Source organism: Cygnus olor, chromosome 15, assembly GCF_009769625.2.
Source record: "Cygnus olor isolate bCygOlo1 chromosome 15, bCygOlo1.pri.v2, whole genome shotgun sequence".
NCBI classification, from domain to species: Eukaryota; Metazoa; Chordata; class Aves; order Anseriformes; family Anatidae; genus Cygnus; species Cygnus olor.
In genome coordinates, this window is record NC_049183.1 from 11,272,547 (window position 1) to 11,299,084 (window position 26,538).

The 26,538-nt window shown below is 45.1% G+C and overlaps 1 protein-coding gene across 1 annotated transcript in view; it reads left to right on the forward strand.

The window, feature by feature from the left end:
- Window positions 1–244: 244 nt before the first annotated feature.
- Window positions 245–26,538, forward strand: part of FAM20C (FAM20C golgi associated secretory pathway kinase) — a 58,510-nt gene continuing 32,216 nt past the window's right edge. Inside the window, exons 1-4 of the mRNA XM_040574576.1 lie at window positions 245–850; window positions 1,150–1,905; window positions 3,697–3,869; window positions 12,812–12,890. Coding sequence (XP_040430510.1) covers window positions 1,388–1,905; window positions 3,697–3,869; window positions 12,812–12,890 — 770 coding nt within the window. The 5' untranslated portion in view covers window positions 245–850; window positions 1,150–1,387. The remainder of the gene's footprint in view (window positions 851–1,149; window positions 1,906–3,696; window positions 3,870–12,811; window positions 12,891–26,538) is intronic.

The window sequence follows — 26,538 nt, forward strand, 5'->3', positions numbered from 1 at the left end:
ATTTTGCAAACCTTTGTGGAACAGACGCCCTCTCCTTGCCCCAGTTGGAGCTGCAGTAGAATGAAAAGGGGGGTGGGAAGGAGGGAGGAGAGGAGGAGAAAGAAAAAAAAAAACGCTTTTGGTTGAGGTTTTCCTGTTACTATCACTGTAGCGTTTATTTAGCCAATCTCCTAACTATGACGTGAGGAAGGCAGGAATCATGGCTCGCTCATAATATTTAACACACCCACTGAAAGCTGGAGCTGCAGAGCTACTAGTCCAACCAGTCTCCAGAATTCAGCGTAGCTGAAAGAGGTTTTCACTCTGCACCTGCCAAAGATCTCTCCCCCCCTCTTCCCTTCTCTCTTCCCCCCCCCCCCCACTTTCTTTCTTCCTTTCTCGCTAAAAGGCAGATCTGTAAGACCCAGCAGAGATCAAAGACAGGACCTCTTTGCTAAAAAGAACCTCTACTGATTTATTAGTTTCTTTTCTCTAATCCTTTTTTTTTTTCTGTGCCATATTTAACCTTTATGTTGCAGTTGTGCCATCAGACAGTTTTGCGGCCAAAAAAAACGACCAAAGCCAAAGCAAAAGCCCAGCTTGGATACAGCAGCCACCCAGACTTGATCGCAGTTGAACATATTAATCTCTCCCAAACACTGGACGCGATGGATGAAGAAACTGGAACCGCTCTAAGAAAATTATTTTCCAGCCAATGTTCTTAAACAGTCTCACAGAAGAGAGGGAGCGAGAGCGAGCGGGAGAGTGCTTCTGCTGCATCACTGGTCAAATTCAAAGGAAGGGAGTCAGCGTTTCCTGCACAGCCAAATATTATGGATGATTTTTTTTCTTCTGTCGCCTTTCCGTACAGGTTTTCTTAATATTATTCTTCCCCCTTCCCTCCCCGTTTTTTTTTTATTATTATTGTTATTATTTAATCCGAGCTAGCGTCAGATGCCGGTTTCTCTTCAAGAACCAGTTTTCCCTATTTGTTGTGATCCCTGTAATAAAAACAGAGAGAAATCGTGAACAGATGGCTTTATAAATTGCAACGCCGCCGGCTTTGTTTTCCTATTGATTTTAAAGGCTCGGACCGGTGCACTTTTTTTTTTTAATTATTCTTATCATTATTTTTATTTTTCCTGTTTTTTTTTTCTCCCCCCTCCTAAGTTCTTGATGCTCCTGAGGCATGAGGACCTATTGTTTTTAGCCTGTGCGTTCCGCGGCGCCTATGGAGGTAACTTTACGGACTTGATCGCTCGCCGCCCGACCCGAAGGGAGAAAACCGAAGCGGCCCCGGGGGGGTTGCTGCGAGCCCCACGCCCGCCCGGCCTTTTTCCGCGAAAGACCCCGGCAGCCTCCCCTCCCTCCCCCTTCCTCGGCTAATTCCAGAGCCTCATCCCCGGCCATGAAAATGCTCCTGGTCCGCAAATTCCGGCTGCTGATCCTCATGGTGTTCCTCGTCGCCTGCACCATGCACATCATGATCGACCTGCTGCCGCGCCTGGAGCGCCGGGGGGCCGAAGGCCGCCCCGCTTGCTCCTGCCCGCCGCCCGCCGCCGCCGCCGCCCCGCCGCCCCGCGCCGCCCCGCGTTGGCCCAGCAAGCACACGCTGCGGATCCTGCAGGACTTCAGCGCCGAGCCGGCCTCCAACCTCTCCTCGCAGTCGCGGGAGGCGGCGGAGAAAGCGGCGGACGGCGGGGGAACGGCGGCGGCGGCGGCGAGGCCGAGGCGCCTCATAGCTCCCGGGGCGCCGCGCCCGCCGCCCCCCGGCACCTCCACAGCCGCCGCCACCGCCCCGTTGGCCGCCCTCTTCCAGCACCCGCTCTACCGCGCCGCCCTGCCCCCGCTGGCCGACGGCGACCTCCTCTTCAATGTCGACAGCGACATCAGGTTCAACCCGCGGGCGGCCGAACAGCCCGAGTGGTGAGTAACGGGGCGGGGGACCCGGCCCGGGGTGCCCCCCCGCCGTGGGGGGAGGCTTGGGGTCGGTGTGGGAATGGGGCGGTGGGTCCCTGCCTTGGGGTTTGTAGGGTTGGTCCTCGGCCCGCTGTGCTCGGGGATTGGGGTGATGGGCGGTTTGGAAGAAGTGGGGGGCTGAGGGGAGGCAGTTGGGTGTCGCCGGTGGGAGAGCGGGAAGAGAATCGTGCATAGGGTTGGCCGGTTGTTTTCCTCCAAAAAATGCAACAAAATGCGGGATATAACACAGGAGAGAAAGAAGGCTGGAGTGCTGGGACCAGAGGGTCCCTGTGCCCCTATATCCTGTGTCCAGCTGTAGCCTGAGGCAGATGCTGCTGGAAAAACAGCATAACAACGGGGTCAGGCTCTTGGTGATCCTCCTGCTCCAGCACCTTCCCAGTCTCCGCTCAGAGGTGCGGGGACTGAGCAATGAGGCCAGGCAGCAGCATATTAACTTTTCTCAAAAGCAAGGTCTGGTATCACAAAGGCATCCATCCTAGCAGGTATTTCTGCCTTCAGGATCTGATCCGTGCCACATTTTTCATCCTCAATTAATTCCCAGTGTCCCAGCACCTCCGCTGCTCTCCGGCCTTCAAAGCACCGAGTTGCCTCTGTGAATCATTTGCCCTGTTGGCTTGTAAAGAACGCTGCAAAATTTCAATGACTGAAAAATCAAAAGGCTTGTCTAATACAACAGCACCCTCTTCCAAACACACCGACATTGTAATGTTTAAACAGCTGCATTGTACCATACAAAAGCTCTGTAAAGCCGCAGAGCAGCCAGCATGATCTAAATCCTCAGAAAGGGAGGATAAATATTTCTGATTTCTGTCCCATACGCGTGTGAATGGTCCAGGCCCATTCCACTTCATAATCAGAAGTGACTGTGAAGTGAAATACCTGAAGAAGTTCTGGTTACTCTGAGAAAAAAGGGAAAAAAAAGTCACAAAAGTATGAACATCTGGAGATGACTAAAACCACAGAGGACCTCTGGATGGAAGATACGTGACTGTGTCAAATAGGTGAAGAGTGAAAATATCTCTGACCTCCACAATGCAGCTGCCTCTTGTGCCTGTTTTCGTTGGCTGCAGCCAAAGTTCACAGAACTAACATGAAATGTAGGAGTTAAAAGTCAGCCTAACCATCCTTTTCTGTAATAATATCTTACTCCTAAGGAAGGGGCAAAACCACCCAGAGTTTTTCTTTAGTGACTGGTTCAGAGTGATCCAATTTCTTCTCATTCTCTGTGTTTAAAAAAGAGAAGAAGGAGAGAGAGAGTGCGAACATTTGGTACAACAGGTCAAGTTCCTGCTGCACTGTCAGCTTCCAGACCCAGCTCCCTGTTAAATAAAAGGTCAGGATGATGCTTTCCTTTGGGTCAAACTTGTAAAAGATGCTTGTACATAATGCAGTCTAAATACAATATAAACCTTGCAGCTCCATGTTTCGGCTATATAAGGGCCTCTGCTAGCACTCAGTGATGTCACTCCGAATTTTCCTCCTGACTTTCGTGGGCATTAAATCAGGCGTGAGGAGCAGAGGTGAAGATCCGGCCACCCTGGCCCTGGGTGGGAGTGGGCTCCTGGCGTGCAGTGGGCACAGCGACAGGCTGGGGACTTCTCCCACCTCGTAGGGCTCTGCCCTTCCAAGCTGTCACCTCCTGAAGCTTTATTTCTTGATGCCAGTTGCAAACTGTAACATTATTTCTTACTCATCATTTATGTTTTTTCCTTTTTTTTTGTTTATTTTTGGTGGTAGGCAAAATGAAGATAATGAAGAATTTTTGCCAACTGGAGAAACCTCCATAGACTCCTACCCAAACTGGTTAAAATTCCACATTGGCATTAATCGGTATGAGTTGTATTCCAGACATAATCCTGCAATTGAGGCTTTACTACAAGACCTGGTCTCCCAAAAGATAACCAGTGTTGGTATGTTTGGACATGTATCGTTTTTATGATTATTTGCTTGTTGTTCAGGATCTCATTGCTGTTTGAATATTAATGAATATTTTGTATGGCTTTTCTCTGGTGTGCCTGCAACATTGCTTCCTGACTTCTGTGTTCATTTTCCTTGTTAAACATAAAGAGATATTGCCAGCTCTGTATTACCTGAATAATTGAAAAGTCTGCCAGCGAGGCAAACCCCATTCATTTCAGACATCTTTTAGTTATAAGGCTGAGAGTGCCCTATCAAAAAAAAAAAAAGGATAATGAAAAAAAGGATGGCCAAAAGGAGATAGCATCCTAGCAGCACTAGAGCTGTGTTCTTAGCTGATCATTATTTAAAAGGCTGCGTCTGGAGGAAGGAGGGAGGCGGCTGACCTGCAGCCCTGCAGCGATGGCTGCGGGAGCATCCGGCGCCGCGGGGCTCTGCGGCTCAGCGGAGCTGCAGCCTCCCTGGGCATGGCTCAGCTCTGTTCTGCTTGTAAATCCACAGCAGGGATATGCCTCTGTCAACCTTTGGCTCCGGTTAAACAAGGTGACAGAGTTTGTTTTTTTCTCCAGGGCTGTTTAATGACAGTGTGTGTCTCTTCAAATTTAGCTGCGTAGCTGCGCAGGGAGCCAAAAAAAAAAACAACCCACAGCCCTGAACGAAAGCCCTGGGATGCTAAACAAACACACACCGTGTGGTTTTGTAGAGGTAGAGAGCTGCAGCATAGCCAGCAGTTTTCACGAGTCACAGGGAAAATGGAGTTACTTGTACTGACCACAAAGTTGCTAAGTCCCTTTCAGAGGGATGAAATAGCAGGAGCTCTGTAAAACTGCTGATTGTACGTTGCCGCCGCAGGATGAGGTCACCAGGTCTTTAACCCTGCAAGGCAAAATTTCCCCTGGCTTCAGCAGGAAATGGTCCCTGCAAAAATAGCATCGAGCAGGCCAAAGGTTTACGTTTTCCATCATGCGAATCTCAGCAGCTCCTGGGCAGGAAAAAGGGAGCTCCTTGGTCATCAAGAGTGGGCTGACCTGGCTGGAGTAGGTGGGAAAGGTGGGATGTCGTGGGAGACCTTTGCCCTGTGAATCGAGCTGCTCCTTGGCTGTGCTCAGCTCTGAGCTCTGCCAGGCTTCGGATAAAGCAGTTCGCGGTACCCGTCTGCCATCCCCCATCTTGGATGCAAGGGGCCAGTGGACACCTGGGCTCATGAAAGAGGACAAACACAGGCTCATTTATTAACATGTGCTGGCTTCTCTGTTCCTACAGCTCTGGATTGGAATGATTAATTAGGGAGCACAGGTGTGGCGATTGAGCCATGTATTTTCCCGTCCCTGGCTCAGACGTGACACTGCAGGTAGCAGCACACTGCCCGCGCTCCTGCAGTCTGTGCAGCGAGGGCACGGCACAGATATGGCCTGTCTGATTTTCCCCTTGACGCACCTAATGATTCCTGGAGTGTTAGTGACCCATGTGAATGGGGACTGAGCCAGCTTTTCCCAGCAGGTGTTAGCGTTGCACTTAGAGCACGTCCGTTGAGAGAAAGGAGGAAGAGACACAGGCTCTGCCCTTCCCTGCCCGCCGCAGAGTGCAGCAGAGCCCCAGGGCAGCGACCAGCCTGTCCTCAGGTCCTCGCGGAGGTGATGCTCGACCAAACCATCTTCTGGCTCAACTATTGAGGTGTACACAACATGCATGGGCTGTAGTGGCGTTTCAGACTGCATGGCTGCTAGGTGTATCAATCTCATTTTACCTCTTATACACTTTGGAGCTGAGCAGTGTTGGCTGCGCAGGAGGAGAGCAGCATTTGCAGCAGACTCAGCAGCGTTGGGGCCATGAGGTCTGTCCCTTCTGCAGAGCTGTGAGCAGTTAAGGTTGAAGTAGGGACATACAAGCTGGTGGGAGAAGGGAGATGGGAATGAGAAATAATAAGTTAGTACTCATTCTCTGCTTGATCTGAGCTTCTGGGCATGTTGCTTAACCCCTCTATGCTTCAGTTAACCTGGCATCAAAATTGTTATAATAAGAAATAGGAGTGAAATCCTGACCGCAGTGATGTAAGTGAACTTTTGTTCATTGACTTCCCTGGGGCCATGATTTCACCTAATGTGTCATATAGATGTGTCGTGAGGTTTTCATTAATTATGATTTTGATAGAGCTTTGAGATCAACAGAGGGAAAGGGCCACAGGCCCACAGAGGAAGACTGATGATTGTTAACAATGATTTCCTACGGGATTGTCTCTTTGCTAGTGTTTGAACAATTTAGGGCCTCTTATACCGCTAGCACAAAAACACAGAGCTATGGTTTCTAGCAGTGATTCAGTATTATTTCCATAAGCTAAAATATGAAGTACTTTTGATATAGGTATCAGTCACAGTGGGAACTGTCAGGGAATGATTCCTAGACAGAAATCCTAGTCTAAAATTAAGTAGATGGAGGTGGAAGGGGACTTCTGCCCATGTAAAGATGTCAGGGTCTGAGTTTAGCTGATAGTATCCACAGCCTGACTCTGTGGGATTTCAGGGGCTTTCAGTCAGGTTGCAAAGCAAGAAAGAGCATCTTGTAATACACTTTTTTTTTTTTTTAATACACAGTGCAGCATCTTTTCCTTCACGTTACAAATTCTTTGGGTGTTTAAAAATATATGCTTTTAAATAACATCTGCCATTTTTCAGCTTTACTGCAGAGCCACAGCAGGGATTCGAAAGCATGCAAGCTGATTAATAAAGAGTAATATATTTGACCAAAGGACATTTATAGGACTTTTACAGTCTTTTGCATATTTCTGCATATTTTCCAGTTTGTCTGGTTATTGTTTTTTTTTTTCTTTCTGCAGGGTCAATTTTTATTGTTTTGCTTTCTGTGCTTTCTGTTTCTTTTTTTCAGGGTAGCTGCAAATATTCTAGGTTAGAATACAAAATAAATGGGAATCTTCATAACACCGAATCTTCAGGCTTCTTTTTGCAAGCAGGACAATTAAATATACAGGCTTACATGCATTACATGAAACAGGATATTGCTTTGTCCAGTCTTTTCCCACTGTTCAGATTTGCTGTGGCTCTAATAGAATTAGGTGATTTGCTGTGCGGGTTTTTGATACCTTCAGTAATTAGATCCAAACTGCAGCTAAACAGCTTTCTTAGCCACGTCATAACTCCTCAGCTCTGCTTGCATTATTTATGGGGGAGAGTGGTGACCAGATTGATCCTGCACCATCTATCAGAACGGCTCACGCGACTCTGTAATGTGCAGTGTTGTTTTAAAATGAAAACAGTGACAGAAGCAACTCCCAAGAGCAGGGAGCACCAAGGTGACATTTTCTTGATGTTGAAGTTTAAATGGAACAAATCCAAGGATGGGAAGGAGTATCACATTCAGCTCCCACAGTGACACCTAGAGCTGGCCTTGGAAAGGACAGGGTTACCGAGAGCTTTTAAGCTGAGGATGTGTTCTGTGCCCTGCATCAATATAAGTATTTCCTATTCATTTTGTGCAGCATAAAGGGATAGCTCTTAATTTGATTTAATTCAGTGAAAATTTCCTCCCACCATAAATAGGAGCCTAGAGAGAATTGTTTTCCATTGAGCACTGAAACAGTTTTCAGAAGAAGCATGTGCACAGGCAACTGCACATTTCCTTTGCCTTTCATAACTGTTTATTGCATGCATAAATAACCATAGTTAGCTGTTTTCTTGCATATTTACAAAATGTCTGTGCATAATTGTGGCAGCACTGTCAGCAATTTACCAACGAATATGGTATGGTGCATTGTAGAGGCAGTGTGGTCTTCATCTCTCTTGTATTTCTGTCCAGAAGCGCTGTGCTGTCGGACTGCGGTTGAGCAGAACAGGCTTTTGTGTTTGCTGGGCTTAGTTAGTTGGGTTTTATTTTTTGATTCTTTAAATTCTCTGGTTGGAAAAGTTTGGAAACATTACCTGACTGAGTTCATTTATGAGCCTGCAATGCCTTCAGTTTGTACAGACAGTAATTAGAAAGCAAGCACACAAGATTACTCATGCAGTGAAGAAATGCTGCAATTAAGTAAGGTGGACTCTGCTTCAAGTCAGGAAAAAAAAAAGACACTAAATATTGAACCTAAATTCTGGTACTAAAGGAAATTATAAAAATCTCATCCAAAGGAAAGAAAAAATAGTGCTGCTGAGAACGTGTGAAAAACATAATGAAATGTAGCACCATTGATTTACTGTATAAGGAAACTGTGAATCTGCCAAGAGTCAACAAATTGATTAAATGTACAGTTCCAGATGAAAGGAGGGGACTTAAAATGTACAACAAGGTCTTTGAATGGTTTCGCGGATCTGTTCCCCTCCAGAAGTCTATACTATCTTGACTAAAGCAAGAAAGGTCTTTAAAAACAAGTTAGCAGAATTGGCTGAGCAAGAACAAATTAAGAGATGATGAGAGTTTGAATTTATTTTGAAATCTGTTCTTTACCGCTTGTATGGGGCCATGTCTCTAGCCTGGGGCAGAGTATTGCTTGTTAAAGCCAATCAACATGTTTATGCTAGATTTAAGCTTGGTCTATAAATAGGAATCCAAAATGAATCTGAACTTTTGTTTCAGACATTTGTGCATCCCAGGCATTGACTGGACCTCACTGCTCAGGCATTAGCGTTGCATAAATAAATACACTTTCAAATGTTTGTTGGACTCTGACCAAAAAAAAAAAAAAGGTTCAAAGGTCCTGTTGGGACTTTTGCTGTCCATCAGAAGAGTGTACATTCTAGAGATGAGAGTACTACAGCAAAACTGAGGAGCTGGAAAGCCAGATCAATTCCAATTCCAAGTCCTTCTGGGTCAAATCACTTTGGGCAGCATTGTGTTTCTACTAGAGTTTGTACCAAATGCTTTGGAAGAGGGAGCTAGAACTCAATTAGCATACAGGTATAAAAACATGCTTGAGAGACAATTGGTAGTACTTCTTTTATATTGATGGTATCTGTGGATTGGAAGGGGAATTCAGGTCGTGTACTGATGAGTTTTCAGAAGGAATAGGAGAGGACAAGATGGGGGAAGGAGCAGACATGCTATGTACTGTGCCAACAAGCTCTTTAGATGTAAATGAAGAAGAGATTTTTAGAAGCTTGTTCCAAAGTCTATCAGAGAAAACAGAAAGAATCTCACCGATATCACTGATCTTTGGACAAGACCCTAATCTCTCAGACACTCAAGCAAAAGGATATCTCAGGGATTTTTTTGCAAGGCCTTCTGAAGTTAGGAATATTTCTGATCACATCCACAAGCTCTTGCCCTGGGTTAACAGGAAAGGTTAACATTGCATTCTTTTGCTTTCTACTTTGGGGGGAAAAGAGAGACTTTGAGTAGCCTGGAGATAAAAAATAATGGTTGCATTGGGATTTGTTTCTAACGCTGTGCCAGCATGTCCAGGAGGTGTATAAGAGAGAATTTGAGGTACCTCTATTCCTTTCCCAGAGCTGCTTGTGACCTGTGATGTTACAGTTTATTCAGAAACCTTAAACAACAAACAAATTCAGAGCATGACTAAAGGTTCCCTTTGGAGTCAGAGCAGCATTACATTGTAAGGCCCTCTTAAAAATATCTAAGCCTGCTGATTGTAGCCATGACAGATTGCAATGGTGTAGTGTCTTCCAATTTTTCAGAAAATTGTGTGTTCTGCTCCAGGGTATTATAAATTCTTCAGAAGTGTTCATGTGGGCAGTAGGTGACAGCACAAGGGCATCTCCAGATAAGCAAACCATGTTGTCCAGGCTCAGTGCCTGGGAGGTGACGGGGCTCCCGCTGTTGGGCCATCGTGGCCAGAGGGACATGTCTAACTGAGGTCTGAGCAGGAAGGGGAGATCCTAAAGGAATACAGCTCAGAAAATGAGGGGGAAGCCAGTACACAGATGTAACACGAAGGAACAAGGAGTGTACTGGACCTAGAAGTCCGAGTAAGTCATCTCCAGAGAGACCTGCTCTTCTCCAGCACTGCCACCCCAAGGAGCTGGGCACCCTGGACAGCTGGTGGCCTTCCTCAGGCCCCACTCCCCAGTTTGTGTCATTTAGTGATGCATGAAGGATCTTCTTGAGTTCAGCGGGCCCAGCACCAGGTGTTTCTGTGCAGGGAGTACAGCAGTAGGTGTTGGCCTTGGAGGGCCTCTTTGAATCCCCACCAGCCTGCCCAGCACATGTGCAGCACAGAACGACTGGCTGAAGTGGGAATAGCTGCGCGTGAGCCCGGAGCGTGTGGAGGGAAGCCAGCATTGAGCTGGCATTGAGCAGCGTGTGGTGGTGTCTGTGGTGCACACGGCTGCCAGCATGCGCTGCCACGAGGCACGATGCAGCGCCGCTCCCACCGATGTCACCCTCTGTTTCGGGGAGGCCCAAAGTTTTTTCCTGGCAGCAGCAGGGGGACAGCATCCCTGCAAAACCCATGTTTGATCGAGGGTACTATTGCAACCAATTAAGGCAGTACAATGAGATGGATCTTAAAATACCAGGGAGATGCTTTTGTCTTACTTCAGCTCAATTCTTTCTGACAGGAAACCAGGCCTTTGTGTCTCATGGAAGAATTATGCTGAATTGTTAATCTTCTTCATACATTTCCCTTCTCGGTGATGACACACTCATTGTTGAGTTCGGCTGCTAACAAAATCATTATCTGTCGAGTGTCTTCAATTTGCTGAGAAACCAGTCAGCTTAATGTATCTGAAGCTTTGTGCTTAGAAATAGGCATGCTGGAACATCCTTTTTTCTTCTTTGCATTGCTGTGGTTTCCCAAAGCCTTGGCTTCCTAGCTGTACCTCAAAATAGTCTCTATCCTTCCCTTTTCTCTGATGGGCTTACGGGATATTTGCTACATTTTGGACATACATGTCTGAAGGCATAGAGGGAGTCAAGGTCTAAGCCCTAAGCTCCTCATAATTGAACCAAAAAGCAGAAATTGTATAAATTTTAGAAAAGAAAAAAACCAACAACATTGTTTTCAGTTGGTGTGAGCAGTTCGCAAGCTGCTCTATTGAGATCGGTGGAGCTGGGGAGCATTACACCTGACACAAATCTGCCCTTTGGTACTGGGACTGACATTGCTGACCTATATGGAGCTATCCCACATGAACAGGGGTGCAAGTGCAGGTTACTCCTTAAAAAGCCAGGCAAACTCTGCACCTTTGGCAGCAACTGGGCAGGAAAGGTCCATGGCATGGCTGTAGATCTATGTGGGCATGAGGCAAAGGGCAGTTCCACCTGGATTTTGCTGTTCAAACCAATCAGGAGCATTTCCAGAGTGAATGGCTAGGCTGTGATGGTCCTGGGGCAGCACATGTATGTTTTTGTCTGGAGGCTTGTTGCTTCTCATTGCCTTCAGGCTTTGGGCTAGGTAGAAGAAGGAGCCAAGTCCTTCCCTCTGATGCAGATCAACTGACCTGCTCTGCACAAGAGAGGGAGTTTAATACATGAAAACCACACGCTTCTGCTTTACCTGCTCAGTACAAGTTATTTGATGCCCTTTAATTTCTAATTATTTATTTGTTCCTTTGGGATAAACTGGTAATGTAAGAGAAGGCAGGGGTCAGCAAAACAGCAAGGCAGGAGGGATTTTATTCTAGGGGAAGTGGAATCACACTGACCAGATTTGCATAGTATTTTGTTGCAAAAATATGGATTACAAGGGTTGAAAGAGAGCTGGTGACCTATCAGTAATAAAGCACAGTGAGGAGTAATTAAAAAGGATGTGTGGCTAATGGTGTTGGTTAGAGGAAGAAAATGTACAAGCTATATAGGTGAAACAAGGGCAGCTGTAAGCCAAAATTTACGGAGCAAGGTAACTTGACATTCATGTAGTTCTCCAGTCAACACAGGTTTTGTCAGAACTGCAAAGAAAGGGATCGATTATCTGATCATTCATGGGAAGCATTTTGAAAGGACTGACTCATCCCCACAGACAGGACTGACATGGCTCTCCGAAGGCTGAAGTGAATTAAAGAGTCAGGCTGTGGGTCATTTCATTTATTCAAAGCAGTTTTGACTGAGATCGTGAAAAAGCAGCTGGTTTGCCAAAGTACATATTTACCTCTTTTAGTAACCTTATCATCAAGTAAAATGCATTTTAGGAACTCTTACATTAAAAAAAAAAAAGTCTCTGGCTTTAAAAACACTATAATCTGGCTGTTAACATGATATTGTCCAAATTGTACACATTGGTATGAATGAATGTCAGTCTTAAATTCCCATTAGCTCCCAGCTGGGAAGGGAGTACATTCAGTGTTTGAGCAGAGAGAGCCATTGGTGCACGGTGTGGATGGCACCTGCCACCCCCACGTGTCCTCTCCTGCCCTCCCAAATGAACCAGCGACCCTCTCTGCACAGCTCTGCTCACATGTACAAACCACCTTGGGATCCCCTGGAAGTTAGTGGATGGGCTTGGATAAATCTCCATTGTACAAAGAAGAGATGGATTTACATATCTCTACTGCTCAGCAGTCATTATTAAAATCACAGCAGAGATCAGAGATTGCTCTAGTATCTGCTCATACTTTTAATTAAGGGGATGTCTGCTGCGTGTCTCACTGTAATCCCAGCCACAGTTGTCTTTGAAGACATCCTATTTCCTTTCCCAATGTGTGTCCCTTGTTAGCAGGAAGTCCAAAAGTGATTGAAGATAGAGAAAACAAGGCTCCAATGAGCTGTTCTGGACATGTTGTTCAGTTAAGGTGCTTATGGTGCTTATGGTGTTCATACATCCATTTTTAGTCCTAGTCATCAGCTCAAAGCCCTCCTATGTACCCACTGAATAATTTTTGAAAATTGTTATCCAGTTAGTATTACCCTGCTTGGTGCTCAGATATTGCAATGCTGCATCTAATACAGAGCAAAGATATGTGGTTTTGTTTCAAGGAAGCTGAATGTAAGTAGACCCATATGTAGCATTTTAAAGCGGTTTTGTTTTTTCCCACAGCAATGAAATCAGGAGGCACCCAACTGAAGCTGATCATGACGTTCCAGAATTATGGACAGGCGTTGTTCAAACCAATGAAGTAAGTGAAAAAATATCTGGCTGTATTGTAATGTGAAATTATGGTGGAATATGCTGTTGTCATTTTCTAAGCCATTGGAAGTTTGCTCTAGTATTGCTCAGTTGGTGTGGCTAGTTCTCTAGGTTTGCTGCTGGATGTAGAGCTTCAGGCTGTAGTGAAACCTTGCCCTGCTGGATTGGTCTTTGAAAGAGATACTGAGGAGGCTTCTTATATGCATTACAGTCTTCTCAGGAATGTTATTCAGATCTCTGTGAAATCTCCCATCATAAATACAGGGTGTTTTCAGCATTTCTTTCTTATGTAAACTTACTCTGCAGGCATGAACTCTATCTAGTGTCAGTTTGCCCCCAAGGAATGTGACCAGGTATGAGAGATGGTTCAGAATAGCTGTGGGAAGACCTAAATAGCATTTGTGTGATAAACTATAATTTAATCCATTGATTTATTGCTATTTGTATTAAAAGGCTGTATTAGTCATTTGGCTGTGGCTATGCTGACTGTGAAATTTGAGAGTGATGCTGCAAGATAATCTAGAGAGAAGGGGAAGGACTGGGATGATACAGACTTGATTTTGCACCAGTATGAGGCTGGCCAGACTCCACCGAGATCAGAGAGATTATTCAGATATAAAGCAGATGTAAATGAGTTCTGAATCCTGACCTGTATGTTTGTGTTGTAATAAGGAAAATGACTCTGTGCTCATTGTAAAGGGTTTAGCAAAGACGCTCAGGGCTGCAAAATGTTTAATGAAGCTACTCAATATCTGTGTCAAGGGTACCACTGGAATAATAAATTCATTTCCTTCTTTTGTTGCCACTGTAGGGAAGATCCATTAATTTCCTCTAGGATGGTCCATAAAAGAGTAGAGTTAACTCAGAATGGGTGGTTTGAAGTATGTATTGGTGTTGTCTTATAGCTATAGTGTGGTACACAGCTCAGGGGGTAAGCTGCTGGCTGGCAGCTGAGATAAATTCCCAATTTTACTATAGATTTTGCTGTAGACTGACCTCAGACAAATACAGATTTTATTTAATCTTATTTTGACTGCCAGGAGGGACAAATAATTGGTCCCTAATTCCTTCAACTCAAGTTTGAGCAAGAACTCACCTTGTGTGCATTTGTCCTGGTATTCACACGGAAATCCTGTGAGCTTCCAAGGCATTTATGCAAAAGCCAGATGCCTCCATGTTATTTCCCAAATTCCACACAAATTTCTCCATGTTCCTGGTAGAACCACAATTCCCTGGGGGAGTTCAGAGGAAACACAGATAATACAAGTCAGAGGGAAGGTGCTGTCAGAGAGCATCTACTCCAGCATCTTCCCCTCCCAGCCCTCTGCTCTGAATCCTTAGATCATTTGCTCCATGATCTATTACTCCTTGGGTCCATCCCCCTACATTTGCAAGTTTGATGCATTTAAGCACAATTCCTAATTGTCTCCTGTCCTACGTGGCAAACCAACAACTGAGCAGGTTTGAGCAGCTTTTAAGTACTAGGAAGAAGTATGTTTTTTACCGTGGCTTTTTACATAGTGTGAAATTTGTTTCTTCTCCGTTCGCTGAGAGGCAGATAATTTCAATCTTTATCATTGGTATGACATTGTAATTCGAGGAATGCTAATGAGGTTAAATCAAAAGTTTACTGCTTCTACTGTACTATACACAGCCTTGGCAAGATGATGGATGACAATAGATGTATAGCCACTTTCCTGTATAGAAGCAATTACCACCATCCACCAGTGCAACAACAAAAGATGATGATGTCTTAATCATTCCCTTTGCTTGATTCAAAGGGCAGCAACACCCTATTTTCTCACCGATCTTTGCATTAAATACACATCTGGAAAAAGCAGCATTCGAACATTCAGCAGCTGTGTTCCCAGGCACCACACCTTACAGCAGCAACACTGCTGTGTTTGTGGTGATCATCGCTGAGCACATTAGTGATTTTGAATAACTATGTTTGCAAGCATTTGTCTTCATTCTGGTAGCAGTGAGCAGGGAGCCAGATGCTCAGCTAGCGTAAATCTTCCTAGCTCCTTTGGCATCTGGTCCCATTGGCCTCTTTTACCAGCTTACGAACGGTTGTTGATGAAGTTCTTGCAAGTGTTTGTAGCATCCTTTCTTGATACAGAAATAAGTGGCCTTGAACTGAAAAAGAAAAAAAGAAAAGCTACGAGACTTCTTGTAAGACCTTACCAAGTCCCTAGGCACCTCCCAGGCTGCTTCTGGTGCTCCCTCTTTTCTGCAGGGTACCGTTCTGATCCAGGCTTCACAAAGCTGGCTGTGCCTTCTGAGGGCAGGAGGCTACAGGAGAGTCATAGATCAGGGCCACATGTCTCCTAAGTGTAGTCTGGCCATCAGCACTGATGGTGCAAGGGTCATTAAAAAAAGTAATAATTTAATTTGGGGAGCATGAAACATCATGATTCTGTGATTCTGTGAAGACTGGGGCCTGAGTTTGTCCCTTCAGTGCTGGGGGAGGCCATAGGAGTTACATCTCTATTGAACTGAACTGCGCCAAAGTGTTTTGGAGAGTAGAGTTGGCATCAGTAGGATTTCAAGCTTGATCCTAAGGAAAACTGGTAAACCTGTGTTTCCTACCCTGTCTGGCATCTGAAGTGCTGAAAACTGAATGGTGTGAGGTCCACAGAGGGTAATGTGCGGGTGTGAGGCCAGTCTTTACTTGGTTTCAATTCATTTAATTTACCTGGAAAGCTGGTTTTGCTATACACAGCTGTATTCAGCACCTTCCAAACTGAATACCCTTTTTGAGCAGGATAGCTGCAGAATGGGGAGTCCATGGGAACCCTTGCCTGACACAGCCAGGTGTCTGCTCGTGGAAGGGCAGTTCTCCAGACTTTAAGCAGTGATTTCTGAAGAAGAGTGGCAGCAAAACAAGTCCCTGGCAAGTCACTTGAAACCCTGCAGAACTCATCGGTCTTGCTCGGCCCTTTCCCAGCCTCCTAATTCCACGTTGAATTTATCCAGAGAGCAAGCCAGCTCTGGAAAAAAAAAACAGGGTTTGGAAATGTGGAAAACAGAATCTGCTTTTGGCACCTTTTGTGCTCAGTGTTTGACATTAACTGACAACTCTTCATCTGGTCATCGATCCAGGGTAGTGGAGCAAATGAGAGGTGGGAAGCGTATCAGTCGGGGAAATGTGATAGCAGTAAATAAAGCCTGATCAGCTGCAATTATTTTATTTATCTGTGGCTCTGCATCTTCATTTCTGAAATAATTGCCCATAAAGGATTGCAGAGGAAGCCAAATCTATTTATAAATCGTATGGCCCAGTGTAGATTCCTTTGCTAATTCCAAATGCCTCATAGAAAAAGCGAATATTTGCTAAAACTCCAGGGAAGATTTAATGTATTTGCAATGTATCTTACAGTTAATGTAGTTTTATTTAGCTCATAATAGTTCAATCATACAAAATTATTACCATATGGGACAGGAAAAAAATAGCAACCTCCCTTTCTCCCATGATTAGTGTGTCTAACCGTATTAGTATTGTAGAGCATAATAAAATTTATTTACGTGATTGCTGATATCTGCAGCCACAGCTTTTTGTATAACTTAGCAGGTAGAGATGGTGTAGAGCCATAAATTTCAAAGGGTCTTGGCTTATTTGTCCAAAAAGAACATGTGCTTTATAGTTTTATTTGGTTTCCCTTTGTTTCTGCTAGCTGGTGGAGTTAAATAGCTGGCTCAGCAACAAAACCAACACACTTTTTTTTTTTTCCTCCCAGGGCTTTATTCTTGAAGGGGCAGATTCAGCTCCAGCAGAGTCAGTGTCAGGACTCCTATTGATGCCAGGATTTTCAGAGAGGTTTTTACAGTTCCTTATGGAGAAGCCAAATAGAATCGAATAGAAAATGATATCTTGTTGTAAGAGTTGTGAGAAAAGTGTCCAGTGGTATGTTTTTAACAATGGCATCTCTCATTCCCAGTTTTATAGGCTGCTTTGTACAAATGTGTAGAAAGGGTATTCATTAGAAGATCTTTGAGGTTCATTTGTTCTATTTGAAGAAATACTACTGTATCTTGTGAGCTCAATTTTGACTGAAACTGAGATTAAAGCCAGTTCTGTTCCAACTTCAAATTTTTCCTGATATTTTTAACATCTTTTTTCTTTTCTCCTTCTGTTTTTACAAGTCCCAGTGCAGGATTGGTAAGAGCCACGTGGCTGCTTCTTTCAGTATCTGCTGCTCGCAGTTACAGTCTTTAATAAAGTAGAACTAATTAGCATCAGGGTGATATCAGGCCAGAGGAGACTTTTAGGGTCGCAAAATCCAGATTCCTTGAATCACAGGCAATCATCTCATGAAATCTCATCTATAAATTGATCCAACCTTGCTGACCACTGTTTTTATACCCTTTGCCCCTGTTATTCCTCCCGAAAGTTGCTGCTGTGAGTGCACTGAGCAACAGTGCCATTGGTCTCTTGTATTTTGCAAGATAAATATTGATTGCAATTTAACAGTTTAACTGCAGAAGTTTTTCCTTTGGAACTTTACAGAAGAAATGCATCACACTGAGACCCATTTTGCTGGAGCGTTGGCTAGCAGGGGGCACTTTTCCATCGTAGACAAGTCTCCTTGCTCCTGCAGCTGTCAAAGTCGTGACCCATCCCAGTGCCAACCTCCAGATAAGATGGTAGTCACAGTGTCGTACAAAGCTGGTGCTTTACAGGAATACAACCAGCACACTTGCCTTCTAGCTTCTGTAATGTTCCTGTAGCTCAAAGACATGGTGGCTGTTAGCTGGGCTGAAATCTAGCAACCAAGGTCATGGGAGAGATAACGTATTTGTTTCGATTGGCAAAGCACAGCTTTTTATCGTCTTTTAAATGTCGTACTTACAGAGACAAAGCATTATCAGCATTCTTGAAGTTTCTCTTTGATTTCCTTTTTGGAGTGCTCAACAAATAATGCATCTTTTGATAGGGATATTAAATAGGGCAAACAACCCCCGTAATACAAGCAACTGTTAATCGCCTTCATTTCCTACAGTTATATTCCCTTCCCAAAGCTGCAGTGTGGCTGTTGTACCTGTGAAAGGCAGCCTCTAGGCCTGATTATCATATCAATTAGCCCGGTGTAATTCTTCTGACTTGGTAGCATTGCTTCCAAGTCAGAGGAGTTGAAATGAACTTCAGCATCAGGGCGGCTGGAAGATTGCTTTCCTTATTACATTGCATATCATGCTGTTTTGAGGAAATACATTTTGCAAACCTGTTGCATTTCAGCTGGCAGGCATCCAGTATAAACATACTGTTATAAGTCAACATGGCAATTAAATCAAATTGCAATGTTTTCTCTGAGCAGCTACAGAAGTGAGATATGCATACAGTAGCTGCTATTCTAGAAGCCTTCCAGGATTAACACTTGGGCACGCTGGAATGTGCCGTGTGAAACCCAACGGAGCAGATGCTGGTCAAAGTACAAACCCGGCCAGTCGGGATTGTCACTTGTTTTTTGTCCCTAAGCTGTTCTACTGTACAGAGATGTTCTTGGAGATCTCTGGTTTTGTGCGAGGTGTGTTATTGGAGACCCAAGGCTGAATAAACTGGCGGGAAAGGCTGATGTTAGTAATACCAGTGTTCAGTTTACATAAGTGTAGTGTATTTTAAACTGAGAGGAGTGCTGTCTCATTGCATCGTGAAGAAGAAATGCTTTTCTGCTGCTCGAAGTAACAAACAATAGTCAGATATTCCGTGGACCTCATCCATGAGACTTTGGGCTTTTAAAAGATATATTCAAATCCTTGCCTACCAAATCCCTGCTGAAATGTTTATCTGACTCAGACTGACAGGCAGATTCTGATTGTGCTTACATCAGGAATAAACCTAGAGTAAGCTGGATGAATTACATCACTTGATATTTAAAGTGCATGAAATCTGATTGTGGTCCTAAAGTAGAGGTTGCCATCTAGTATTTTGGTTCTTCAACTTTTTGTGTATTATGCATGAATTGCTCTTCTCTTTTATAACTAATCCCGTTCATCAGAACATACTTCAGTATTTCAATGCAAATTGTGTTTTAGCACTCAGCAGTGCCTGTGGTCCAAGTCTCATTTATGCAAATTGGAAAATTTGCAGTGACTTCAAGGGGAGTTGGATGGGGATTGATGCTGACTGATAGCCCTGGACAGCAATGAAACTCAGTCTTCTGTCTGCCAGTGCGTGCTGCATTTCCCCTTGCCACAGTTCAGCAACTGCTGCCTGAAATATTGATCAATGCCATCCAGTCCGAGAGCAATCTGTTCTCCAATTCTGCAAGTGTGTTTATGAAATGACCCCAGAGTCAAAGTCTGCAAAGTTCAGGTAGCTCAAAGGTTGTCCACTCTGATTAGGGTCTGCAGGGATGCATGACAGCGGTGTTTCACCAGCCACGACAGGGAAAACAAACCTCTTTTCCTCTTTTTGGCTGAGGCTCTGCTGCGTTGTCCCAAGCTGAGCTGCCCAGTGGTGAGATGGGGCAATACGTGTCCCAGTGTTGTCATGCTGGATGATGCCACCTCGTCTGTGGGGTTCAGTCCATCCCATACCAGGGGGTGGAAAGCACTGGGAAGCTGCCTTCCACCATCACCGGTGAATTCTCCAAAATTCCCTCTCCCCTTACCTCCCTGTGGCATCTCCAGCTCCTGGCAGGAGAAGACTTTACCCAGCGGCTCACAGAAGTCCCAGCCCACAATCTCTGTGTCCGGGGTTTTTGCATGAATAATTCAAGCCTTGCATTTTTCTTCACCTCATTAGTTGGGGTTTCTCCTGCGGATGATAACATGGTGCTCAATGTGTTTTTTTGGCTCTTGTCTTACAGACAAAGGGCCACAGGTACAGGCTGTACCAGCCCCATATCACCTTTTTAAGGGAGAGATGGGTGGGCAGTCATATTTTTCAGTAGCGAAGTGTCTGCATGTATGAAGCCATTGATTAGCCTTCTTCTATCTCAATGCTTGCAGAATCTCGCTAATTAGTCTTCAGGAACAGAGACATGCTGTTATTTCTTCTTTAAAAGCCAGCTACTGCAGCGGCTATTCTTTCTTTTTTTTTTTTTTTTCACTTGTTACCAGAGTGTATTAGGAAAGAAGCATTTTCAGTGTCTGATTTTAATCAAGCTATTTCTCCATTTTAATTTTCTACATACCAAGCAATGCAGTCCTGCGGATTTGTCTTTTAATCAGAGACTCATTTTTAGTTCCTCACCTTCCTATTTAACACAACTTACCCTGCATTGGCGGTGCAGAAAAGCAGCAAATGTTATCGAGGGAAGAGCTGGCATGAAATTCATAACCTGTAATTTACTGCTAAGTAACAGGGCTTAGCACACGAGGGACTCGTTGGTGTAGCAGTGAGGTAAGATGCCCTTAGTAAATCTAAGCAAAAAAAATATGTCCAAAATGTTTTCAGTGGGATATGCAGATATTGCTACCCTGAAATATTTCATTGGAATTTGTCTCCATTGCTTTACAATTTATAATCCTTAAACTAGGCTCAAGAGACTGAAATTCAGGGAGGGAAAATGATTTGTGCAAGACTTCTGGCATAAACCAGAGGCTGAAGCCATTGGGCTGTGCAGTGTTTTCTCTCCAGAGCAGCATGCACAGGTTTCTCCTAGCGATCAGTTGTGCTGTGCTCATCTCCACCCTTGGGAAGAATTATTTTTGGAGGCATTTATGGAGCTACATCACTCCCCTCTACCACTGGTCTTTGTGGTCCAGGCATCCCCACCGCCTTGGAGAATGCAGATGGGGATTTGGTCACTCGTGCTGAGATTTGTTTGGAATAAATTTGCTCTTCTAACGTTCACCTTGTTACAACACTCAACATTTCTGCATATTCCTTGAGTTAGGGTTGGCTCCCTGCAAGCATCTACAGGAAGGAGCACGAAATCAGCAGCAGTGAACTGGGTCTGATGAAGCAGTTTCAGTGTTTGAGGACCCACATCCAGCTTTGGCAGAGGGCAGTGGTTCAGGCCCCATGGTCAGTGACAAGGCAAAAGCAGTCGTGGCATTCAGGAGGGACCCACAACTGAAGTGACAATGTCTTGCAAGTTCAGATAGGGACGCTGGCAAAGCTGAGATGTTTAAGAGGGAGTGCACAGAGTGCATTCAGATTGTGCCATTGGCATGGTGCTGTTGGTGACTCACTGCTGTAAACAAACAAACAAAATGTATATTTAAAATAGCCCTAATAGCTGATAATAATACAGCTTTAGGACATGCTGGGCATTTCTGACTTTCTTTTTCTTTTTATATTTTCATTTTCAGTGTCTGGTTCAATACCGTTAGTACGTTCTCTTTCTAACTTACAATTTTCCACCCTGCTGTAATGTGCTGCTTGTGGGTAAATAAAAGTGAGAAAGCCTGAAAGACTCATTTGCATGTGAAGAAGTAGCAGAAACCCAGAGTAAACAGCATCTGCAAATGTGTGGGAGCGGGAGAGTAGGGGGGGACAGCAAAACTGTTGTAAATAGAAGCCGTTTAAAGAGCTGGATTATGCACTGCGGATAATAAAATACCCCAAACCAGCTCTTAAGCCAGATCCTGTTCTCAGCAGCAGAGTCCAACTGATCCTGTTAGCTCTTCAAGCCCCTTCTGTAAACCTTGCTAATTGGTGGTCCGACTTCTTCGTGCAGGGCTGGTCACCAGGCCAGAGGACGAATAATGCCATAGCTGTGCATGGAGACCTGTAAGGGCAGAAGTATTGCAGGCAGATACCAGTACACAGCCAGTCCATGGATTTCGAGCTGCTTTGGTATGCTGGCATGAGGCAGCAAAGGAAATGTTGAATTAATCTGTAGGTGTAGGGGAAATAGAGCAGTGAAGATTATTTTCTTTAGGTTTTGGTATAGCTTATTTGTATTATGTTTGATTTTATCTTGTGGTACACAGAGCATTTCTACCCAGTGCATTTGTATTTATTTCCCTGTATTTTGTGCCTGTTTGAATCACTGCAATATGACAATCCATCCAAAATTTTCAAACGAGCCTCTTTTGCATCCGATTCTTTAGGGATTTATTAAGCAGAAAATCTGATTCCCAGGGCCTAACACCCAGAGGTTTTTCTGCCTTTCATGTTGCAAGCCCAGGTTTTGTGCAGAGAGGAGGGGAGCATGGTGCTGTGCTTCCACCGCCAGCTCTGTCTCCCGGGGCTGCTGATGGCAGAGACAGCTTAAAGCAAAATCCTGTTTTTTTTCTCCGTAAGACCAAGCCATGAGGCCTGGCCGGGACCATGAGCTGTTGCTGGCAGGATGGGGCACAGCCAGGAGGACCTGTGCCAGCCATGGGCAAGGTGGGGGCAGCAGCTGTCCCTTTCCACATGGTCCCAATGCCACCCCAAGCCTCTGTGTCTCCCCCGATCCACACCAGCAGCCAGCCTGACATCTCAGGGCTCCAACACCAGCAAAACAGACTGCCAGAGGAGGGGAGAGCTTCCTTTCCTCATTACCTGCCTAATTACCCTGTTCTTGGAGCCAGCTCAGAGCTAACACCATCTATTTTTGCAGCTTGCTGGCCCCAGGTAGAAGAGCTGGATAATGGGTGGGGATTTAGCCCCAAACGTGCCCGTTTTGCTCTGCCTGGCCTACTTGTCACTGCCCGTGGCAGCTGTGGGGGTTTCTGCTCCTCTCACTCTTTGCTTCACAGTCAGTCTTTTGCACTGCTGATTGCATCGTGGTGCCTCGAGGTTGTTTTGCCGTGCATTGAGCATTTTAGGACAGAAGCTGCATTTTATGAGCTTCTGCAGCACTCGGGGCAGTAACGCTTTGCCTGAAGCACCGGCGAAGCCTCCGTGTTTGTGCTGCGGCACCACAGGGCAGCATCAATCCGGAGCAGACGCGTGGCTCCGGGAGGTGCGAGCACTCCCGGGGCTCCAGCTCTGTTAGCAGCCATCGGAAGAGCTGGGTTTTGCAGCATATCCAGGCCACCTATTCAAATCCAGGCTCTTTTGGCACCCGTGAAATTGTCTGACAACTTGCGAGCGGGCACCGTGCCATGCAAGCAGATGGGCATGGATGGCCTGGCAGCCAAGAGCCCGGGGTGTTCATCTGGCAGGGGGGAGCGGGAGCAAAGCTCCTCGGCGCGCACGGCCAAGCTCCCTCCTGAAGTCAGCGTGGGAAAAGCTGGCACATGACGAGGGTCCTGGTTTTTGGACGGGGTGTTTCGCAGCAGGGGTGTCGCATCTCCTTCTGGCACGGCGCTGGTAGAGGTGCGTTTCCTGAAGGCTACTGACGGGGTGGGTTAGAGCAGCCTTGATTTAAGCAAGCTGAAGAGAAGAGAGGCTGCTGCCATGTCCTTAACTCACCAAGTCTTTATGCAGGGAAAAGTTGTTATTATTCATGGCCATGACTTGTCCCTAGATCCACTTCTTTTTTGGTTAATTTGCTGAGAGAGAGAGAAGGTGTTCCTACAATCGAAGGTGCTGACCACGCAAGGACATGGCTCATGGAAACCAAGATCTCCCTTTCCAGGCAGGAGATAGCAGCAGGGGAGCCTTCCTTCAGCATTTGTGCTCCATCCAGTCCATACCACTCCAACACCGAGGACAGGCTAGTTTCTGAGATGCTTTCAACCCGAGCTCCCCATCTCGATGCACGGCGTGGTGGCGCCAGCCAGCCCCTGGCACCGTCCGGCGTCCCCCAGAGGCTCACCTTGAAGGCAGCAGCGCAGCAAGGTTTTTAACTAGCTCTGCCAGGCAGTGTCCTCTGAGAGGCTGCCTCCTGCCACAAGCGCGCTGTGAGATAAAAGGATTTAAACATCCTCTTTGGGGCCTCACAGAAATTGTCAGGAGGGCTTTCTTTAAAGCCTAACTCCAGGGAAGGCCTTAATGCTTACTGCCTGGAGGGAAGCTTCTCTCACACAGGAAAGTGTTTGGAGGTGATTGACAGATCATTAATTAACTGTTATTAATTAACCCCCTAGTCTGAAGGGAGGGAGGATCTCCTTGTGGGCCTGGATCCTGTCCTTTCTTTGAACAAAGGAGTCCTCTGTTCTGCTGCACTCCCAACCCCATCTGTATTTGGGACTGAAGAAGCTCACAAAGAAGGCAGGCCTAATGATCCACCTTTTACAGCCCCCCCTTCAACCACCCTCATTTCCTGGCAGCCACAGTTCAAGCAGGTGATCTGCAGGAGCGAGACTATTTGTGTCTATTACTCCGAATGTAGAGAAGGAGATCTGTGTAAAAATAAATCTGTTGTTGCCTTTCAGCCTCGCCTCGTTCCCCGCAGTGTAGGATGGGCTCTGGAAGGGTGCCGGATCTCTCTGTAACATGACCCAGCTCTGCATGTGGATGGTCTCATACCTCCCTTCAGGCTAGCCATGCTTTGAAAGGTTTTGGCCAAAAATTAGGACAGAAAAAACTTTCTTTCTTGTCCAAGTTAGCTCTGGCGTGGTGACCTCCCCTCTGTCCTCCCCAGCCCCAGCTGTGCTAAGTGCTGAGTCCAGCTGCAGCCGCAGCTGTAGTGGAAGGGACAAATGCTTCTCATGCTGACTTCAGCTGGACGTTGCTGGTGTCCTTGAAGATATTACTTGGCTCTAATCATTCTGAGCCAGCCCCTGTCTCCTGCCAGTTGTACCTCTAATAACCTCCTATGTCAGGCACCAGGATAATGATAGCTTTATTTAACTTTGTCTGCATTTGCCTTTCCAGGAGCAGCAATGCAGCAAATCTGTACACTATCTGTGGCCTAAGAGAAGAAATAGTCCCGTTTATCCCTAAACATCCGCTTGCAAGTTCTTTCCCAGTCTTGATAAAATATCAGTGGTGCTGACAAGCCAATAGTCATAATCACTGATGAGTGTTTTGCTGATGATTGTGCTAAGCTTTGCATCCAATATTGTTGACCCTACATGTTTCCTATTATGTGCTGCATCCTTTGGCAGGAGACAGACCATCTCAAGGATCAATATAGTACCCATATTGCAGGAGTTATCTAAAACCCATAACATTTGGCATGGCTTGATCCTTTTATTCAGCGTAGTGTATCAGGATTCATCCCTCCAGTGCAATTTCAGACACAGCAGCGTTAATGCTGTATCATCACGAATGGGAATGGCCTCACTTTGCTGACATCTGAATTACATTTTTAACAATAATTTCCTTTATTAAGTAAAAGGAAGCCAAAACAAAAAAACACCAGTATTGGAGGCTTACTTTCAGGATTATATAATGCAGTCCTTTGCATGGATGAGGACTATGAATCATTTTTGTGTAAATACTGGTTGAGGCTGTTTATTTGCTTGTTTATGAAGGATTTTTGTTTTGTTTTTGTCCCTGCAAATGCCAGTCTATCACTTTCCATGCAGTAACACAGTTAAGAGCTCCCTGGTCCCTCTTATCTCATTGTACTCTTATTAGATTATTGGGTTCTTTCTTCTGTTCCTTCCCCTGAAAATTCACTCACTGTAAAAGGTGAGATTGCAGCGTATTGAGCTGTGTGATATTGCACCAATTGTTTATTGCAGTATCTTTTAGATTTTAAGAGCTACAGGTCCTGAAAGTATTTTGGTGTTACCAAAGACTTTACTATCTGTGAATTTACGAAAGGTATTTTCTGGCACTCAGCAATGACTCCAAAGCCCCAAAGAATTACTCTCAACAGCCCTGAGTTTCAAAGCCTGACATCACTGTGAGCGAGGAATACAAATCCATCAACAGGAGCAGGATTTTAATTGCTTTAGAATGATTCTATAGAAATCTAAAATTGCTTTGTGGGATGAAAGAAATCCCCACTTTTATCTGTGAAGAGGTTTTAATTCTGGTGAATAAAATAAGTGGCTGCTGTAATAATACAAGATTTTTTCCCTCTGACTGTGTGGCTGTTCCTTCAGCCCCTGCCTGCTGGGATTTTATCCTGGAGCAGTGAGACATCAGAGTTCATCAGATATTATACGTGGCAATTGCCAAACCAGGAGAGGCTCTTTGGTGGCTGGAAGATTTGTGCTTCTGTTACGTTCGCTATTAAAAAATGAGACCCCCTGCATTCTTTTGCAATGTGACCTTTTCTAGCTGATCATGTGCTGTATTTTCTCAGTGATCTGATTTTAAGGGTAATCAAAAGGTCAATAGGGCTTTAAAACACAATAATACCTTGACTATTGCTTTGCAGCTTTTTTTTTTTTTTGCTTTTTTTTTTTTTTTTATGAAAGGAACCAAAACCTCTACAGACATTTCTACATCTGGCTTAGTTTCTGGTTAAATGCATCCTCAGGGAGTGCTAGAAAAATATTACTTCTCCTCTTTAGAAGTAAATGAGTCATATTTTCCAAAACAGTTTTCAAGGAAAGGGCTATCAGAAGTTGTTTGTATCTTCCTGTTAAATAGATCTGGTGAATACTTGAAAACGGTCTGCAAGCAAAGTCTGAAAGGCTTCAGCAGCAAATTCCTTCACAGCTGATGTGTGGCTGAGCCAGGGATGGGGCAGACCACGATGGTCCCTTCCTTATTCCAGCCCTTTTGCTAGAGAAACCTTCTCTGAACCCCCAGATAAGCCTTAGCCCAGGCTCTTGCTGGAAAAAGGCACCCTTTCTCCTGTCTGCATCCCACAATCATCACTGATGTAGCTAGACCTTCCCAAAGCCTCCCAAGGCCATTAGCAGGCATCTCTCAAGTGGAGCCAAAATAGCATCTAATACTGGTCAGC